The sequence below is a fragment of the Paramisgurnus dabryanus genome, chromosome 1 (assembly GCF_030506205.2).
Source record: "Paramisgurnus dabryanus chromosome 1, PD_genome_1.1, whole genome shotgun sequence".
NCBI lineage: Eukaryota > Metazoa > Chordata > Actinopteri > Cypriniformes > Cobitidae > Paramisgurnus > Paramisgurnus dabryanus.
In genome coordinates, this window is record NC_133337.1 from 48,538,275 (window position 1) to 48,554,743 (window position 16,469).

Genomic DNA, 16,469 nt, shown 5'->3' on the forward strand with positions numbered 1-16,469 from the left:
TATAGTGTCTCATATTGAAGGTATATAGGTAAAAGGTAACATAAGCATTGTGGCAAAAGTCTGTAGACTGCAGGATTTATCTCCGAACGTCTTAACAACGGAAATTATTCACCAGCTGGAGGGTTAATGGTTCACACAGTACTTCTCTTCCAACTTTGGCTTTAAATTTAAGTCTCTGTCTGATTAAATAAAGGATTTCTTGAGCTAAATTTCACTTCAGTTCTGCAGATACAGTAACTCCATTAGGCAATGAAAGGGTTATGAGTGGCTAGACAAATACTGTACCTTTACCATGACACAACATACAGTACTCTGCAAAAGTCTATACTGCCCTCCAAAGGCTAAGTGCAGTATCTACGCAAACACTGAAACTGAGAAAAATGGCTTTAAAGTTTTTTACACCAGCCAGTCAAACATGTTACTGCAATTTTGGCACACACATTTCTCTGAAATGGGACAAAATTTAACCAGGAGACTTTGTCACAAGACACAACAGATCTCACAAAGCCCATTTTAACCCTTAACTCAATTTTGACCAAATGTGTAGTTACTGCGCTTTCGCTTTGTAGGGCAGTATAGGCCACCATGCCACAATTACATTTGTTTGTTTTGAAATGGTATAGTATAGTATCAATCATATATAATTATTTCTCAGTCTCTTTATTACAATACAACCGGAAAACACAGAAAATGTGTATTAAAAACAGTATAAGGGTATAACCTGAAGTGGCAAGTATTTAGGGTCCCCCCCACGCTTGAGCAATAGCAGGAAACAGCAGGATCTCTTAAACCTAAATGCAATAAAATTTCTCCTCAAAAAGCTCAAGATGTGTTTTGTGTCAAGAGAGGTAACGCTAAATACTAGTGATGGGGACAAGACAGCCTACGCTAAGTCAGTGTCAAGACTGAGTATTTGAAGGGTCGAGACCAAGTCGAGACCGAGTTCGTTGGTTTTCAAATACAGTCCAGTCCGAGTCAAGACAGAGTCTTTGAAGGGTCGAGACAGAGTCTGTTGGTTTTCAAATACAGTCTAGTCCGAGTCAAGACCGAGTCTTTGAAGGGTCGAAACTGAGTCGAGACCGAGTCCATTGGTTTTCAAATACAGCCGATTCCAAGTCAAGACCGAGTCTTTTAAGAGTCGAGACCGAAACCGTTGGTTTTCAAATACAGCCGAGTCCGAGTCAAGACGGAGTCTTTGAAGGGTCGAAACTGAGTCGAGACAGAGTCCATTGGTTTTCAAATACAGCCGATTCCAAGTCAAGACCGAGTCTTTTAAGAGTCGAGACCGAGTCCGTTGGTTTTCAAATACAGCCGAGTCCGAGTCAAGACCGAGTCTTTGAAGGGTCCAAACTGAGTCGAGACAGAGTCCATTGGTTTTCAAATACAGCCGATTCCAAGTCAAGACCGAGTCTTTTAAGAGTCGAGACCGAGTCCGTTGGTTTTCAAATACAGCCGAGTCCGAGTCAAGACCGAGTCTTTGAAGGGTCCAAACTGAGTCGAGACCGAGTGCATTGGTTTTCAAATACAGCCGATTCCAAGTCAAGACCGAGTCTTTTAAGGGTCGAGACCGAGTCTGTTGGTTTTCAAATACAGCCGAGTCCGAGTCAAGACCGAGTCTTTGAAGGGTCGAAACTGAGTTGAGACCGAGTCCATTGGTTTTCAAATACAGCCGATTCAAAGTCAAGAGCGAGTCTTTAAAGGGGCGAGACAAAGTCTGTTGGTTTTCAAATACAGTGGAGTCCGAGTCAAGACCGAGTCTTTGAAGGGTCGAGACCGAGTCGAGGCCGAGTACGTTGGTTTTCAAATACAGCAGAGTCCAAGTCAAGACCAAGTCTTTGAAGGGTCAAGGCCGAGTCCGTTGGTTTTCAAATACAGAGGAGTCCGAGTCAAGACAGAGTCTTTGAAGGGTCGAGACAGAGTCCGGACCGAGTCGGTTGGTTTTCAAATACAGCCGAGTCCAAGTCAAGACCGAGTCTTTGAAGGGTTGAGACCAAGTTGAGACCGAGTCCGTTGGTTTTCAAATACAGTCGAGTCTGAGTCAAGACCGAGTCTTTGAAGGGTCGAGAACGAGTCGAGACCGAGTCCATTGGTTTTCAAATACAGCAGAGTCCAAGTCAAGACCGAGTCCATTGGTTTTCAAATAGAGTGGAGTCCGAGTCAAGACAGAGTCTTTGAAGGGTCGAGACCGAGTCCGTTGGTTTTCAAATACAGAGGAGTCCGAGTCAAGACAGAGTCTTTGAAGGGTCGAGACAGAGTCCGGACCGAGTCGGTTGGTTTTCAAATACAGCCGAGTCCAAGTCAAGACCGAGTCTTTGAAGGGTTGAGACCAAGTTGAGACCGAGTCCGTTGGTTTTCAAATACAGTCGAGTCTGAGTCAAGACCGAGTCTTTGAAGGGTCGAGAACGAGTCGAGACCGAGTCCATTGGTTTTCAAATACAGCCGAGTCCAAGTCAAGACCGAGTCCATTGGTTTTCAAATAGAGTGGAGTCCGAGTCAAGACCGAGTCTTTGAAGGGTCGAGACCGAGTCCGGACCGAGTCTGTTGGTTTTCAAATACAGCCGAGTCCAAGTCAAGACCGAGTCTTTGAAGAGTTGAGACCAGGTCGAGACAGAGTCCGTTGGTTTTCAAATACAGTCGAGTCAGAGTCAAGACAGAGTCTTTAAAGGGTCGAGAACGAGTCGAGACCGAGTCCGTTGGTTTTCAAATACAGCCGAGTCCAAGTCAAGACTGAGTCTTTAAAGGGTCGAGAATGAGTCGAGACCGAGTCCGTTGGTTTTCAAATACAATCGAGTCGGAGTCAAGACCGAGTCTTTGAAGGGTCGAGACCGAGTCGAGACAAAGTCCGTTGGTTTTCAGATACAGTCTAGTCCGGGTCAAGACAGTCTTTGAAGGGTCGAGAGCAAGTCGAGACCGAGTCCGTTGGTTTTCAAATACAGCCGAGTCCAAGTCAAGGCCGAGTCTTTGAAGGGTCGAGACTGAGTCGAGACCGAGTCCGTTGGTTTTCAAATACAGCCGAGTCCGAGTCAAGACCGAGTCTTTGAAGGGGCGAGACCAAGTCTGTTGGTCTTAAGATACAGTCAAGTCCGAGTCGAAGCAGAGTCCGTTGGTTTTCAAATGCAGCCGAGTCCAAGTCAAGACCGAGTCTTTGAAGGATCGAGACCGAGTCCGTTGGTTTTCAAATACAGCTGAGTCCAAGTCAAGGCCGAGTCTTTGAAGGGTCAAGACCAAGTCGAGACCGAGTCCGTTGGTTTTCAAATACAGTCGAGTCCAAGTCAAGACAGAGTCTTTGAAGGGTCGAGAACGAGTCGAGACCGAGTCCGTTGGTTTTCAAATACAGTCAAGTCCGAGTCAAGACAGAGTCTTTGAAGGGTCAAGACCAAGTCGAGACCAAGTCCGTTGGTTTTCAAATACAGTCGAGTCCAAGTCAAGACAGAGTCTTTGAAGGGTCGAGAACGAGTCGAGACCGAGTCCGTTGGTTTTCAAATACAGTCAAGTCCGAGTCAAGACAGAGTCTTTGAAGGGTCAAGACCAAGTCGAGACCAAGTCCATTGGTTTTCAAATACAGTCAGTCTGAGTCAAGATTGAGTCTTTGATGAAGCAAGTCTGAGTTGAGACCGAGTCCTTTAGGAGTCGAGACCAAGGCCATAACAAAACATGTCAGTTTACATATTCATTATTTAATATCACCCCAGTTAATAATCAACAGTTAGGCCTATAGACTAAGCTAGATTGGGAATTGTTTAGAGGAGCAGTCTTAATGTCTTAATAAGGACTATGCTTTTACTATCATTAAAAAAATCCCTACCACATGCATCATCATCTGCCTATTTTTCTAGAGATAAATAAACGGCTCTGATGGCAATATCTTTGCATTGCATTATGGGGTGTCATTTTCAAATAATGCCCGTCAACATTGCATTTTATTATTATTGTTATGTGTTGTGTGTTTTTTTTTTATATGAACATAAAAAAATGCGCTGGTCTCGAGAACTCTGCCTGCAATTACGAGTCCTTCTCCTCCCACTGTGGTCCGAGACCGAGTCAAGACCAAGTCTTTGAAGGAACAAGTCCGGAAAGAGTCCGAGAATGCACTCGAGTACTACATCACTACTAAATACTAACGCTAAATACTGTATGTATATACTGTATGTGTTCCTAATTTGTTTATCAATATTATTAATATATCATTCATGCTGAAAGACATAGTATGAGATACATTAAGTCTTGTTGATGGGTTATGATGGGGTTGCAAGGAAAAATAGCTGTGAACGAAATATCAGACTTCTGTACTTCTGTAAGCATTTTACATTGGAAAAACAGCCGAGTAATTACTGCTGCCATACTTCTGATAAAGCCACAGGATAAGAGAACATAAGTGCGCAATTCATCTCATAAAGTACTAATATTATTAACTTAGTAAAAGTTCAGAAGCATATAACAAAGCACACAAAAAATATGACATGACATGCAATGTGGTAGGCCTATCTTGATAAGAGATCCCTTAATAATTTCATGCAATATCAAAGGTTACAAATTATACCAATAAAGAAAATGCTGTTTAAGTCATTGCTCTGTCAGCAAATAAATAAACAAGAATAAACAAGTCAGGGGTTCATAAACTATACTGTATGATGACAAGGGCCCCTACATATGAAGAACCTTTAGTAAGACACCCCTTTGCTAAATATATATCATTTATCCATTTTGTTTAAATTGTAGTAATTGTGATATTATAATGCAAACATGACACTTTAAGTTTATGGTTCAATAGAAATAATATGCAAGTACTGTACCTGAAATATTTCCTTCTTGAAAATTCTAATATTGCTTTTTGGACAAAGGATGAACAGAAGAGCTTACAGCTGGCACCTACAAATAAAGGGCAAAAACAAGAAAAAAATTTTGTAACTGTTTGCTGTAAATGTGATAAATTGCTTGCACATATAAGGCATTGTTATCTGAAAAAAAAGAGTTTTAAAAAATAACTCTTAAAAAATAATCCTACATAGAGCTTTATGATGATGAAGAATGAAGAGTTGGTAATTCTTTTATGAAATAATAAAAACATTTCTGGTATGTGCATGGTAAAGGAATGCTATTGTCAATGAATAAATGTGTATTACTTAATATATTTTAATTTAAACAATACTGTTTGTATTCTCTTTATAAAAAAGAAAGCCTGACTGCTTTGTTCCCTAAAGACCTGGACAGCTTGCTATCGTGTGAAAATGAATTCCTAAGTTCATCAGCAGATTTTATGTGAGAACGTAAGCTCAACAGTGACAACACAACAACAAAACTGAAAGCACAGGAGTAATCAGCAACAAAATGACTTCAATAGAATATGATACACCTTCTGGAGTGACTGTATCATATTCATGACAAATTCAGATCATTTTACTGACCATTTGTGTCACTATTTGCTTTTTATGCATTAAATTACAAAAAAACAGTGTCATATTACATTTATAATATACATCTGAAATAATTTGAAGCAACAGCATAACAGTGACATCATTAAAAAGCAAAAATATTTACCCCTGGTTTCACAGACAGTGCTTAAAGCAAATTGTGTCTCTAAGTCTTAATGAGCTTAAAATAATAGAACAGGTCACATATCATGAGTTTAGATGCAAAACCCTCTAAGTGCAAATGGATGTTTTCTTGTAAATTAGCTCTGCCAACAAAACTATATTTCTGAATGGCCTTGGGCCGGGACTAAGCAGAATTGAAGGGAAAGTATGTTATAAACATATAGTACATGCCAAGAGCATGTGGTTAATATCATTATCTGAGCTCTTCATATGTTCACAGTATGTGTCATTAATGCATTTGTCTGTTTTGTGACCCAGTTAAAGACCAGATCAATCGCTATGATCGTTTCTTTAAATCCATATTCCATTTCTATGAATTAAGCAGATTTGTTTTATAATTTTAAGAGTGGAGAAACATGACTACAATATTGTTAAAACCATAATAAATATTGCCCTCTGCTGGACTGCCGTAAATGCAGTTTGGGACTAATGCACCCATTCCATCATTCTAAAAGGATGGAAGTGATTTATCTCAGGAAAATTTAACTCAAACACATTGCAATATTCTTAACATATGCATTTCTTTGGGCCACAGACTTTTACAAGCGCTTTCAAATGTGGATCGTTTAAAAATCTAATAATCCTAAAATATGCAGTAATGCTGAAGGGTTACAAACAATATAAATGACTTTAGTCCTCCAGGATCATGAATATCTATCTTATTTGTGTGGTTACGTAATGTGAGGTCTCACAATCAATATGTTTAAGCAGGGAAAGATAAGCCTGTTAGTGTCTTACACTGTCAGACAAATGGTCCCAAGCAGTCATTGGGGCACAACTCTTTAAAAATATCCTAATATGAACCATTTAGGTAAATAAATGTATACATTTGGTATTAATACGTATGCACTCAGGTACTAATATGTACCTCTGATGTACTAATATATGAAATATTTAGGTGCAGAAGTGTACATCCAAATTGACAGCTAGTGACCATTTGTTAACCCCTTGCTGTATAAAGGCTATTGATATGTATAATTTTGGCACAATTATGTACCTCTAAGCTTTTAATATGCACTCTTTGCTACCAATATGTACCTCTGAGGTACTAATTTGACCTCTTTAGGTGCAAAAAGTGTACTTTTTGTGAGTGTAGGCCCCAGTGACCATTTTTGCCCGGTCCCTTGCTCATTGTGGGTCACTTTTTAAAGCACTCTATGACTAAATATGACCCCGTCCTAATCCCACAAGCAGACGCAAAACTGAATTATGCAATGAGTATCATGGCTGGCTAGACATTTATCTTTCCCTTGACACATCACATCTTAACCTTGAGTCGTTATATAAAACCATTATTTGATTTCATAAGCAGCAGGGAATAAATCAAAGGAAAGGGACAAAGTTATTCCAGATACCCTATAACTTCTGATAAAGCCATAGATAAGATAACATAAGCATGCAATCCGTCCCATAAACCCCAGTGATAGGAGAAACCTCAGTGTGTAAAAATTAATAGCAGAAGACAAAGTCAGGTCCAGGCTGTTAAACCAGAATTAACACCATCGGGCATTCAGCAAGATTATTCAATCTAAACCGTACCTGTGAGTTAAGTGGAATAGTCATGTTATTAGAACTGAGTCTTTGGCTGCTTGTAATACCCGCCGCTCTCTCGGCTCCAGCTAAAGAACAATGCACCACAGGCAAAAACAAACTGCTGTTAATCTCGTTTGACGGCTTCAGGTGGGACTATGACAGAGATGTGGACACTCCATATCTGGACAGAATGGCTGAGGAAGGAGTCAAGGCGACATACATCACTCCACCTTACGTGACCATGACCAGTCCTTCACACTTTACACTGTTAACTGGTAAGAAACAAAGAAGAGAAATTCAAAATCACTTTGCAATTCTGTTTGTTTTAAAGTAAAAACAATCTCACACTTTTGAGAAAATTGTCAAAAATGTTTCCATGCTGTCACTGCGGCAGTACCATTTTAAAACGCCTTATACATATCATTTAGATACAGATATGAATACATTTTGTACCAATACTGTATGTAAGTAAAAGTAAAGTAAAGTATACGTTTTGAAAGGGTACCGTCCCAGTGACAGCTAGGGACCAATTTTGTCAATTTGTCTGACAGTGCACAGTACACCTGCATGTTTAAGAGCAGATAATGTTTTTCTTACAGTTCAATAACATCTATTGCATCCAAAACTCCATATATTTATAGTGTGTTAGCACTGCCACAGTACCAGTGAATGTTACTTAGTGTTTTAGGCAGAAAATGTGTTTCAAAAATGAATAGCAATAAGATTTTTATGAGAATTCATGTGCTTTAATTTGGAAAAAAGTCCCAGCACTTCGCTTTCCACATTTGCACCTTATCCTGTCCTCAAGTGACAATATATAATATATAAAAATAATAGCTGTGCCCACAAAAAAATATTTTGACACTTAAGCCACACTTAATTATGTATGAATGTCAAAATCTCAACTCAAGTGGCATTTACTCCAAATACAGCACATGCACACTCCAAGCAAAACATTTCAAGAGAAATTCAAATGTTAGGTTTGAAATTACAGAATAAAAAGACTGCTGAGTTGTTTTAGTTTCATTTTATGTAAAGTCAATACATTGCATTTCATAAAAATGTGCTTAAAAGGTTCTTCAGAGTGAACCATTTTTGGTTCCTCAAGAAACCATTCAATCAAAGGTTCTTAGAATAATCATTTCTTTCATACCTTTTTATAATCTCAGGAACCTTTAATCACTGCAAAGAAGCGTTTGTGAAACAGAAAGGTTCTTCAGAGGTAAAGGTTCTTTAAAGAACCATTTAGCCAAAAATGGTTCTTCTACGACAGGGGTGTCCAAACTCACTCGTAATGGGCCGGTGCCTTGCAGAGTTTAGCTAAAACCTGCCTGACATTTTTGAGTCTACCTAGTAATAGTGCATTCACACCAGACACAAAAGAGGCGGCAATCGTGAGTGATTTACATTTTAAGTCAATGCAAAAATGCAAATAGGCATCATGCTGCGCAGCACGTAAAACTTTGTTTATACTACAACACGTCCGCACGGCAAAAATGACATCAACGCAGAGTGGGCGGTTGGGTGCGCGAGACCCCATTTTGGGTGGAGGTGTGCACGGTAACTTTTGTAACGGCGCGTGGCTCCGCATCCAAAATTGACCGAACTTGAGCCGATTTTTTATCTCTTTGACCACTCCATGCAAAATAATGCATATACTATTTATATGACACTCAAAGTAAAGTATGGAAACTTTGCAGTTTAAAACAAAAATTCTTTTTGATTTGGTTCAGAATTTTTGGCTTATTTTGTATTGAATGAACCACTGGATGAGGAATAATACAAACCTTAAGATGTCTGTACAGTTTGTTTAGTAAAACGTTAATGAAATGATCTTGTTCAATAAAAACATATTTAAGAGATTGTTGTTTTATTCATGTTCTCATATTTATATATCAAGCTCTGATGTTAGAAGCAGGATTGTTCCACCAGACGACAACTTTTATCCTCTTCTTTGTGTTTGTTTTTGACTCGATTGCTCGCGTCGCCCCCTGGTGGTTCAATAATAGTGCAACAGTGAGCGTGTCATCTATGGCCCTGTTCCAAATGGCACACTCCGGACTTGTGGTCCTCCTAAGATGACATCATATAGTCCAGACTTTAGGGACCCTTGATGCGAGTCCACATGGGTGCACCGGAGTCGTATTTTGGGACAAACTCAAGTGTCACACCGGAAATAGGAAGAGAAGTTGCCCGTCAGTGTGAACTCCTCCCTTCCATCGTCCGATTACTCTTTCGCAAGGACTTTTGGGTTGATAAAGTGTGCGAAGCCTGCTGCAGTGCGGGCTTCGCCGAAGACCACATCAAGGGGGCAAAGGGGGCGCTGATGAGCACACTTCGAAGCATAAAAATGACAGATAGGATACCCTACTTAGACTCGTAGACTAAGCGAGCACGCGCATTTTAAAGCCACGAGACCGCAAATCCACATAAAGTGCGCTTTTTGGGACAGGGCCTATAAACGCCTCGTCCGTTTGTTGAGACCACGTGCGATCAGCAGAGGCTCGCGTTGCGGACCAAAGTGCGAGTATAAACAAAGCTGAAGGTGCGAAATTGAGCGTTGCCACGTGTCCATGCAAATTGAGAGTTGCCATGTGATCAAACTTAAAAAATATTACATTTGGCGGATTTTCATGCCGTAGCAGTGACGTGATTAAATGAAGTGAGTGGAGGCAGAAAAACAAAACAACAATGGAGGACAATTATCGTCACTACACGAGACATCTTCGCACTTTAACAGGAATTAAAAGGATCTTGTTTGGAAGAGTGAGGAGGTTGAACAATCTGGTAAGTTTACTCAATTTGAGCTATATAAACCCCGCCCATGACGCAAATCTCCGCGTGATGTCTCGAATGACTAGAATTTCAAGCGCAGCTTTCACGCTTGAGTGAAATGCATGAACTCAAAATGTTCAAGCGTCCAACTACATGCGTTTTGCCACCTCTTCCACATCTGGTGTGAACGTACAGTAAGACCTTGATTAGCTGGATCAGGTGTGTTTGATTATAGTTGGAGCAAAACTCTGCAGAGACACCTGCCCTCCAGGAGCAGGATTCTATGACATTGTGAAGCACCTTAATATTTAGAAGTGTATGATATAAAGATGGTGGATAAAGATCGGCATTCCCATTTCCCTCCTCCATCTTCAGGCTTGGCAAGCAGAATACTCACCAAACTATGCAATGACATGAAAAATATGTTTGTTTTTTTGTTGAAGGAAGGTACATTGAGAACCATGGTGTGATTCATAACAATTGGTTCAACATAACCACACAGGAAAAGGAACAGTACTACATGACACAGTTTAAGAATGAGTACTGGGATAATGGCAGTCTGCCTATTTGGATTACAGCTCAAAGACAGGTACATCTCAAACCAAAGGCAAAAGAAGAAAGTTGAACAATGAATGTGCAGAGTTGACATTGATAGTCTTTCTGATTAAGCAGAAATCATTTATTTTCTACTTTTTAATTTTCACTGTCATTACATAAGTTACAAGCAATGCTTTAACGTACAAGTATAATGGTTTAGTTTTATACATTAAACTGTATTGCTTTGCTATACAAATATACAACTGATACCACAGCACAACAATATATCTTCAACATCATGTTAAATGCACATTATATTATATCTGTGACTTTCATAGGGTCTAAAAACAGGATCCCATTACTTTCCTGGCACTGCTGCTTCCTACCAAAACGAAACAGTTCAAGAACAAAAAGTGGAAGTAAGATTTTATGACCACACCAATGAAACAGTATGGAGGGAGAATGTGGATACAGTAATTGGGAAATGGTTTAAAGAGAAAGACTTAGACCTTGTCACGTTGTATTTTGGTGACCCAGATGAGACGGGGCACAAGCACGGGCCTGATTCACCTGAGAGGCGAGAGGCTGTCAAAAAAGTTGACCGGACAGTGGGCTACATAAGGGAAACTGTAAATAAACATGGACTTAGTAATAAACTGAATATTATCATCACTGCTGACCATGGAATGAGCACAGTGTTTAAAGGAGAAAACGTAAACGAAATCATTCTCAGTAAAATCCCAGGCTTCTCTTTGTTGGATCTGAAATTCCACATGGTAGACTATGGAGCCTCTGGGATAGTGTTGCCCAAAGACGGGAGGCATGACAAGGTTTACAAAGCTTTGAAAGGAGGTCATCCAAACCTTCACGTTTACACGAAGGAGGACATGCCTGCACGACTGCATTACGCCAACCATCCACGCATTCTACCCATAATTCTCTATGCAGACCCAGGATATGTCATTAATGGGGTATGGACTTATTGCTAAACTACTTACTGTATAGGCCGACAGTATGTAACACTGTGGACTGGATAATAGGTCATTTTAATGAATATATATATGGAAAACACTGTTACATTTAATCACTTCTAACGTTCTGTGTTTTATCTTCTAGTTCTTCCCATTCCAGACCAATTTAGGAGAACATGGCTATGACAATGAGGTCATGGACATGAAGGCTTTCTTCAGGGCAGTAGGACCAGATTTCCACAAAAACTTGTTGGTTGGACCATTTGAGTCTGTAAACGTGTACGCTCTTATGTGCCACCTACTGGGCATTACACCAGAAGTCAATGACGGGTCACTGGATGTCACCCGACACATGCTGATCTCCAATGGAGTGCCATGTGGATCCAAAGGTAAGAACTAAATAATGCTGTATTTTTTAATTATGAATGTTTAAATCAAAACAAACCAACCGCAGTTGAATTGATATTAATTTCTGAAAAAAAAAAAAACGGAGTCATATCGTTTTGCAACGAAACTCTTCATATATATGCTATCTTGAGGGGAAGAAAAACGCATCAGAACCCATGTTGTAGTGTTTATTTTAATTGGGTGACAAACGCTGCGTTTCCATTAAAAGACTTTTGTGAAAATAGAAAATAATGGTAACGTTTTGCGCAATGTGTTTAATGGAAACCCAGCTGGTGTGTTCGGCCTCATACGGCGCCGTGCAGACCTACATGCGGATTGCATAAAAATACAGCGAGAGCCCCTCGAAAGCATACAGAGCAGTCGACTCCGGCCCTGTCACAAATGGCGCACTTTATATGGACCTTCAGTCTCGTGGTCCGTAAGGTGTCCCATCTGTCATTTTTACGTTCCGAAGTGTGCTCATCAGCACCCCCTTTGCATCCTTAAAGCGGTCTTTGGCAAAGCCCGCACTGCAGGCTCCACGCACTTTACCTACCCAAGTCCTTGCGAAAGAGTCCTTGCAAAAGAGTCCTTGCGAAAGAGCAATCAGACTACGGATGTGAAGAAAACTTATTTTCCTATTTCGAATCTGTCAAATCTGTCCCAAAATACGACTCCGGTGCACCCTCGTGGACTCATGTCAAGTGTCCCTAAAGTCTGCACTAAACTCTGAGGAATGGCTAGGTTATTTTTGACCCATAATGGGTAAATATTGGACAGAACACATGCTGGGTTAAAAATTACCCCATGCTGGGCTGTTATGCAACCATGAGGCATAGGGGCTGTTTACACTTGGTATTAAGATGTGTTTTCATCGATCGGATCACAAGTGGACGAGAGAGACACATTGCGTTTACACCTTGTATTTAAATCCGTCTCTTTTGTCCACTTTCGACCGCATCTGTCCTGAATACTGTGAGGGGGTGGTCTGTGAGACGGTGGGCGAGTCTCTCTGCTGTCATTCAAACGCGAGTGGGAGTAATTATGAGTTTATATGGACGCAAACTTATATTATGTCGGAGCCCGCTGCTTGTTTAGCAAGTATACATGCTGCACAGTGTTTTGTACGTTTATTTGTTGGAGCTTTCTGTGAATTTTCAGCGCAATTGATGAAATAGGATCGCGCAACTTTCACGCTTTCAAAACGAAACTACGGAGAACACCCGGCAGTAGTTTTATCAATGAAAGGCTAAAAATAGCGCTGTTCACCGTATGTTCACGGCAGAAGTCAAAAAAGACGTAAAATTAGTGTTTAATACCTCAGATTAGATAAATGGGCGGAGAGAAGGCGGTCGCATGTGGCTGTTCGAACGCATTCAACCACATTGCGTTCCGCAACTCCAAAGCGATCCGATCGAAAGTGGTTTCGACTACCTCTGAATGTGGTTGAAAGTGGTCGAAAGTGGACGCGTTCAAAACGTTTTGAACACCGTTTACACCTGGCATTAACGTCGTCCACTTGTGATCCGATCGACGAAAACGCATGTTAATGCCAAGTGTAAACAGCCTCATAATGACCCAGCAGTTGGATTAAACAACCCAGCATTGGGTCAATTTTAACCAAGTGGTGTCTTCTGTCCAATATTTACCCATTATCGGTCAAAAATAACCCGGCCATTTTTAGAGTGCACAAGTCCGGCGTGTGCCATTTGGGACAGGGCCTCCCTCTCACTTTATTTTGATGTCATGGGGTTGTCGGTTCTTGTGACGCCACATGAAGTCAAACCACACTGTCTCTGTCTGGTCCTCCAATCAAACATACCGCTCCATATTTAAAGAATGATCATGTGACTTTTACACGTCAGGTTTCCATTGCAGTTTTGCAATATATATTTATTTATTGAATTGCCGGAAAAAACACATTACCCAACCTTAAAAACTTTTTGCTATATATGGGAGTTTATGCAAAATTGTCATGTTTCCATTGTGCACATTTTTAATCTAAATAAGTTTTCTTTCTGTGCTAGTCTAGAATTTGCATTATCTAGTGATGAATAAAACAGTATTTGGTTTTGGGCATGTAGGCTACATAAAGAACAAAGCAAGCAGCACATTTATACATATATAAATGCATTATACATATATTATATTGAATTGTATTGCTAAACATTGGTCATTGCAATTACAATACCAAAAAATCAACAACTTATATGTTTGTCATAATCATACAGCCCTACTCATACAAACAGCCAAAAAACATTATGTTCCATAGTTGTGATCCTTGTCAGATAAATGATAAACAATATGTTGATAGTATCAAACATAATCTCTGTGTTGATAATCAGATGTGATCTCTTGATAAGATATCTTATATCTAATGACTTTATGCACTTTCAAAGCTTGCAAATTATAGTAGTGGTAACAAACAACGCTATCAACACAAACCACTATATCAGCAAATTAATAAAAAACCTTTTTATTACTCTGCTTTACTCTGTCCTTCACTGCATTAGCCTATCGACCAATTCCAGTAATCTTATCACTGATTACATAAAGTTCAGCTCATTTACAATGAGTGTGCTGTTTTTTAGATACTTCGGAGTCAAGTCTTAAAAATGTCATGGTTGGGCTCGGTGCTGTGGCTGGATTTTTAGTGGTGGTGTTTGTGATTGTTACATCGAACAATGTTTATAAAAGGAATAAAAAGAATCAAAGGTATGTCTCAAACATATACATTCACTATTTTAATTTTTGATACATCTCTTCTCTGTTTTATGAATCTACAGTGTTTTTTACCTTCTCTCTCCAGCAGATCAGAAGACATAAAAAATGAGAATGAGGATATCAAGCAAACCACATTCTAAGAGAGACAATCATTTAGACTTAATTTAATATAACAGTGGGGTCCAAAAGTCTGGGACCATATTGAACAACATCTGTGATTTATTCTTCCATTTAAGCTCATATTGTTGTTAATATCACTTGTAATGAAAATGCATTTCACAAAATAGAGGCATTTTTACTAGTGGGCTGACATTTTTGTACTCCTAATATTGTAATATGCATCATATTGACTGACGTAAAGCCTCACATAGTAAACAGATAAACTGAATTTCATTATTATAGTACTAATTCAATATTATTATATAAAATTGGCTTTTTATTTACTGATGCCATCTAGTGGATATTATAAGTATTAATGAAACAATTGTGTCTGTATGTTAAGTTATTAAATGTTATTAAATATTGACTTGAACAACAACCATAAATTCTTATCTCAATTCGATAGACTTTGAATCCTCTTCCGAGCACACGATTTTACCTTCACTCTCACACAATACTGTTGGTGGTGGTACAATAGCGCTCGGCTCTGTGGAAAAACACACAGAAGAAAAGAAATTTATGTTGACTGAATGACTGACAGAAGTTATCATTACACAAAGCTGCAGATTCAATGATTTATAGTGAAATCCTGTCCAGTCATGTGGAATTTTCCCAAAATAAGTTTAAGTAAACAGCTCATGACAAAGAGCCACTCAGAGCAGGCTGGTATGCATAAACAGTTTGAACAGTGTGCTGCAGTGTAGCCCCCTCCAAACACACACATATTCAGACACCCGCCAAAGCAGAGCCAGTCTGGAAATGTGGAGTCTCCCTCTGGCACACGAACCAGACTCTCATCCATCTTCAAGTGCAATAACATTTCTCCAGTTCTTTCTCTCTATCTCTTTACTACTGTAGTGTTCCTGTCGCTCAATTGGTAGAGCATTGCATTTGGTTCGACTTCCTGGGAACGCATGTGTACCCCAAGTCACTGTGGATAAAAGCATCTGCCCAATGCATAAATGTAAATGTGATGTAATGTTGCAGGACACATACTTAATCTATACAGTTAATCTTTTACACTCTTGCACAAATGGGTTTTTTAAAGGAAAATGCTGTAGTACAAGCACACTACAAGTTTAGTGTAACACTATGATGCCTCCCATGCAGTGCATCTTATGACACATTATATTTACATTTATGCATATGAGAGATGCTTTTCCAAAGCGACTTATGGTGCATTACAAGATACAGTATACTTTTATCAGCATGCATGTTTTCTGAAAATCGAACTCATGACCTTTGCACTGCTGTGCAACGCTCTACCAACTGAGCTACACTCAAGTCAAGTTTAGTAAAATTTATTGATATACGGTTTTTTTTATGTTTTAAATCAGCTTTACAAGAAAGACAAAGAAATAAACAAATACAGAAAACAAGAAAATGATTAAATATATAGTTACTGTATATAGAATATATAGTACTGTATTATTGCACATTTTATTGTGCTTATAAATGGATTATAATCTAATAAAACTGTAAATACTGTAAGTCAATTAAAATTATAAATAACAGGTGTCATATTAAACTACACATGCCTTTCCATCTTACACATAAAATGGTCCTTAAAACAAGAAAAGATATACAGGACAGGATCAGAATTTTTACACTGCATAATTTGCAATAATATCAATAAAGAAATTGTAGCACCATTATAAAACTGTGAGACAAATGTCCAAAATATGGTCACAAGTTGTCACTGGGTCAGTACCCTTTACAAATGTACTATTTAGGTACAGTACAGTTATGCACTATAAAAAATGCTGGGTTATTTTTAACCCAGTGTTAG

General features: G+C 39.2%; 2 protein-coding genes across 3 annotated transcripts in view; one reads left to right on the plus strand and one right to left on the minus strand.

The window, feature by feature from the left end:
- The window catches only part of nat9 (N-acetyltransferase 9), a 298,893-nt gene that overhangs the window by 79,625 nt on the left and 202,799 nt on the right, over positions 1-16,469 (minus strand). The window lies entirely within an intron of this gene.
- LOC135744493 (ectonucleotide pyrophosphatase/phosphodiesterase family member 7-like) lies at positions 7,102-14,948 on the plus strand. Of its 2 annotated transcripts, none has more exons than XM_065262653.2 (6): positions 7,102-7,402; positions 10,346-10,491; positions 10,778-11,410; positions 11,556-11,799; positions 14,389-14,512; positions 14,607-14,948. In XM_065262653.2, the coding sequence occupies exons 1-6, from the start codon at positions 7,156-7,158 to the stop codon at positions 14,659-14,661; spliced, it is 1,449 nt and encodes a 482-aa protein (XP_065118725.1). In that variant the 5' UTR covers positions 7,102-7,155; the 3' UTR covers positions 14,662-14,948. The 2 variants fall into 2 exon arrangements, with proteins under 2 accessions (XP_065118725.1, XP_065118726.1); XM_065262654.2 differs by having other exon boundaries at positions 14,610-14,948.

Excerpts from the sequence above, each read along its gene's own strand:
- LOC135744493 (XM_065262653.2), top strand. The coding sequence starts at position 7,156 with ATGTTATTAGAACTGAGTCTTTGGCTGCTTGTAATACCCGCCGCTCTC. Across the intron at positions 11,800-14,388 it reads AGTGCCATGTGGATCCAAAG|ATACTTCGGAGTCAAGTCTT; the intron begins GTAAGAACTAAA and ends GCTGTTTTTTAG. Across the intron at positions 14,513-14,606 it reads AGGAATAAAAAGAATCAAAG|CAGATCAGAAGACATAAAAA; the intron begins GTATGTCTCAAA and ends TTCTCTCTCCAG.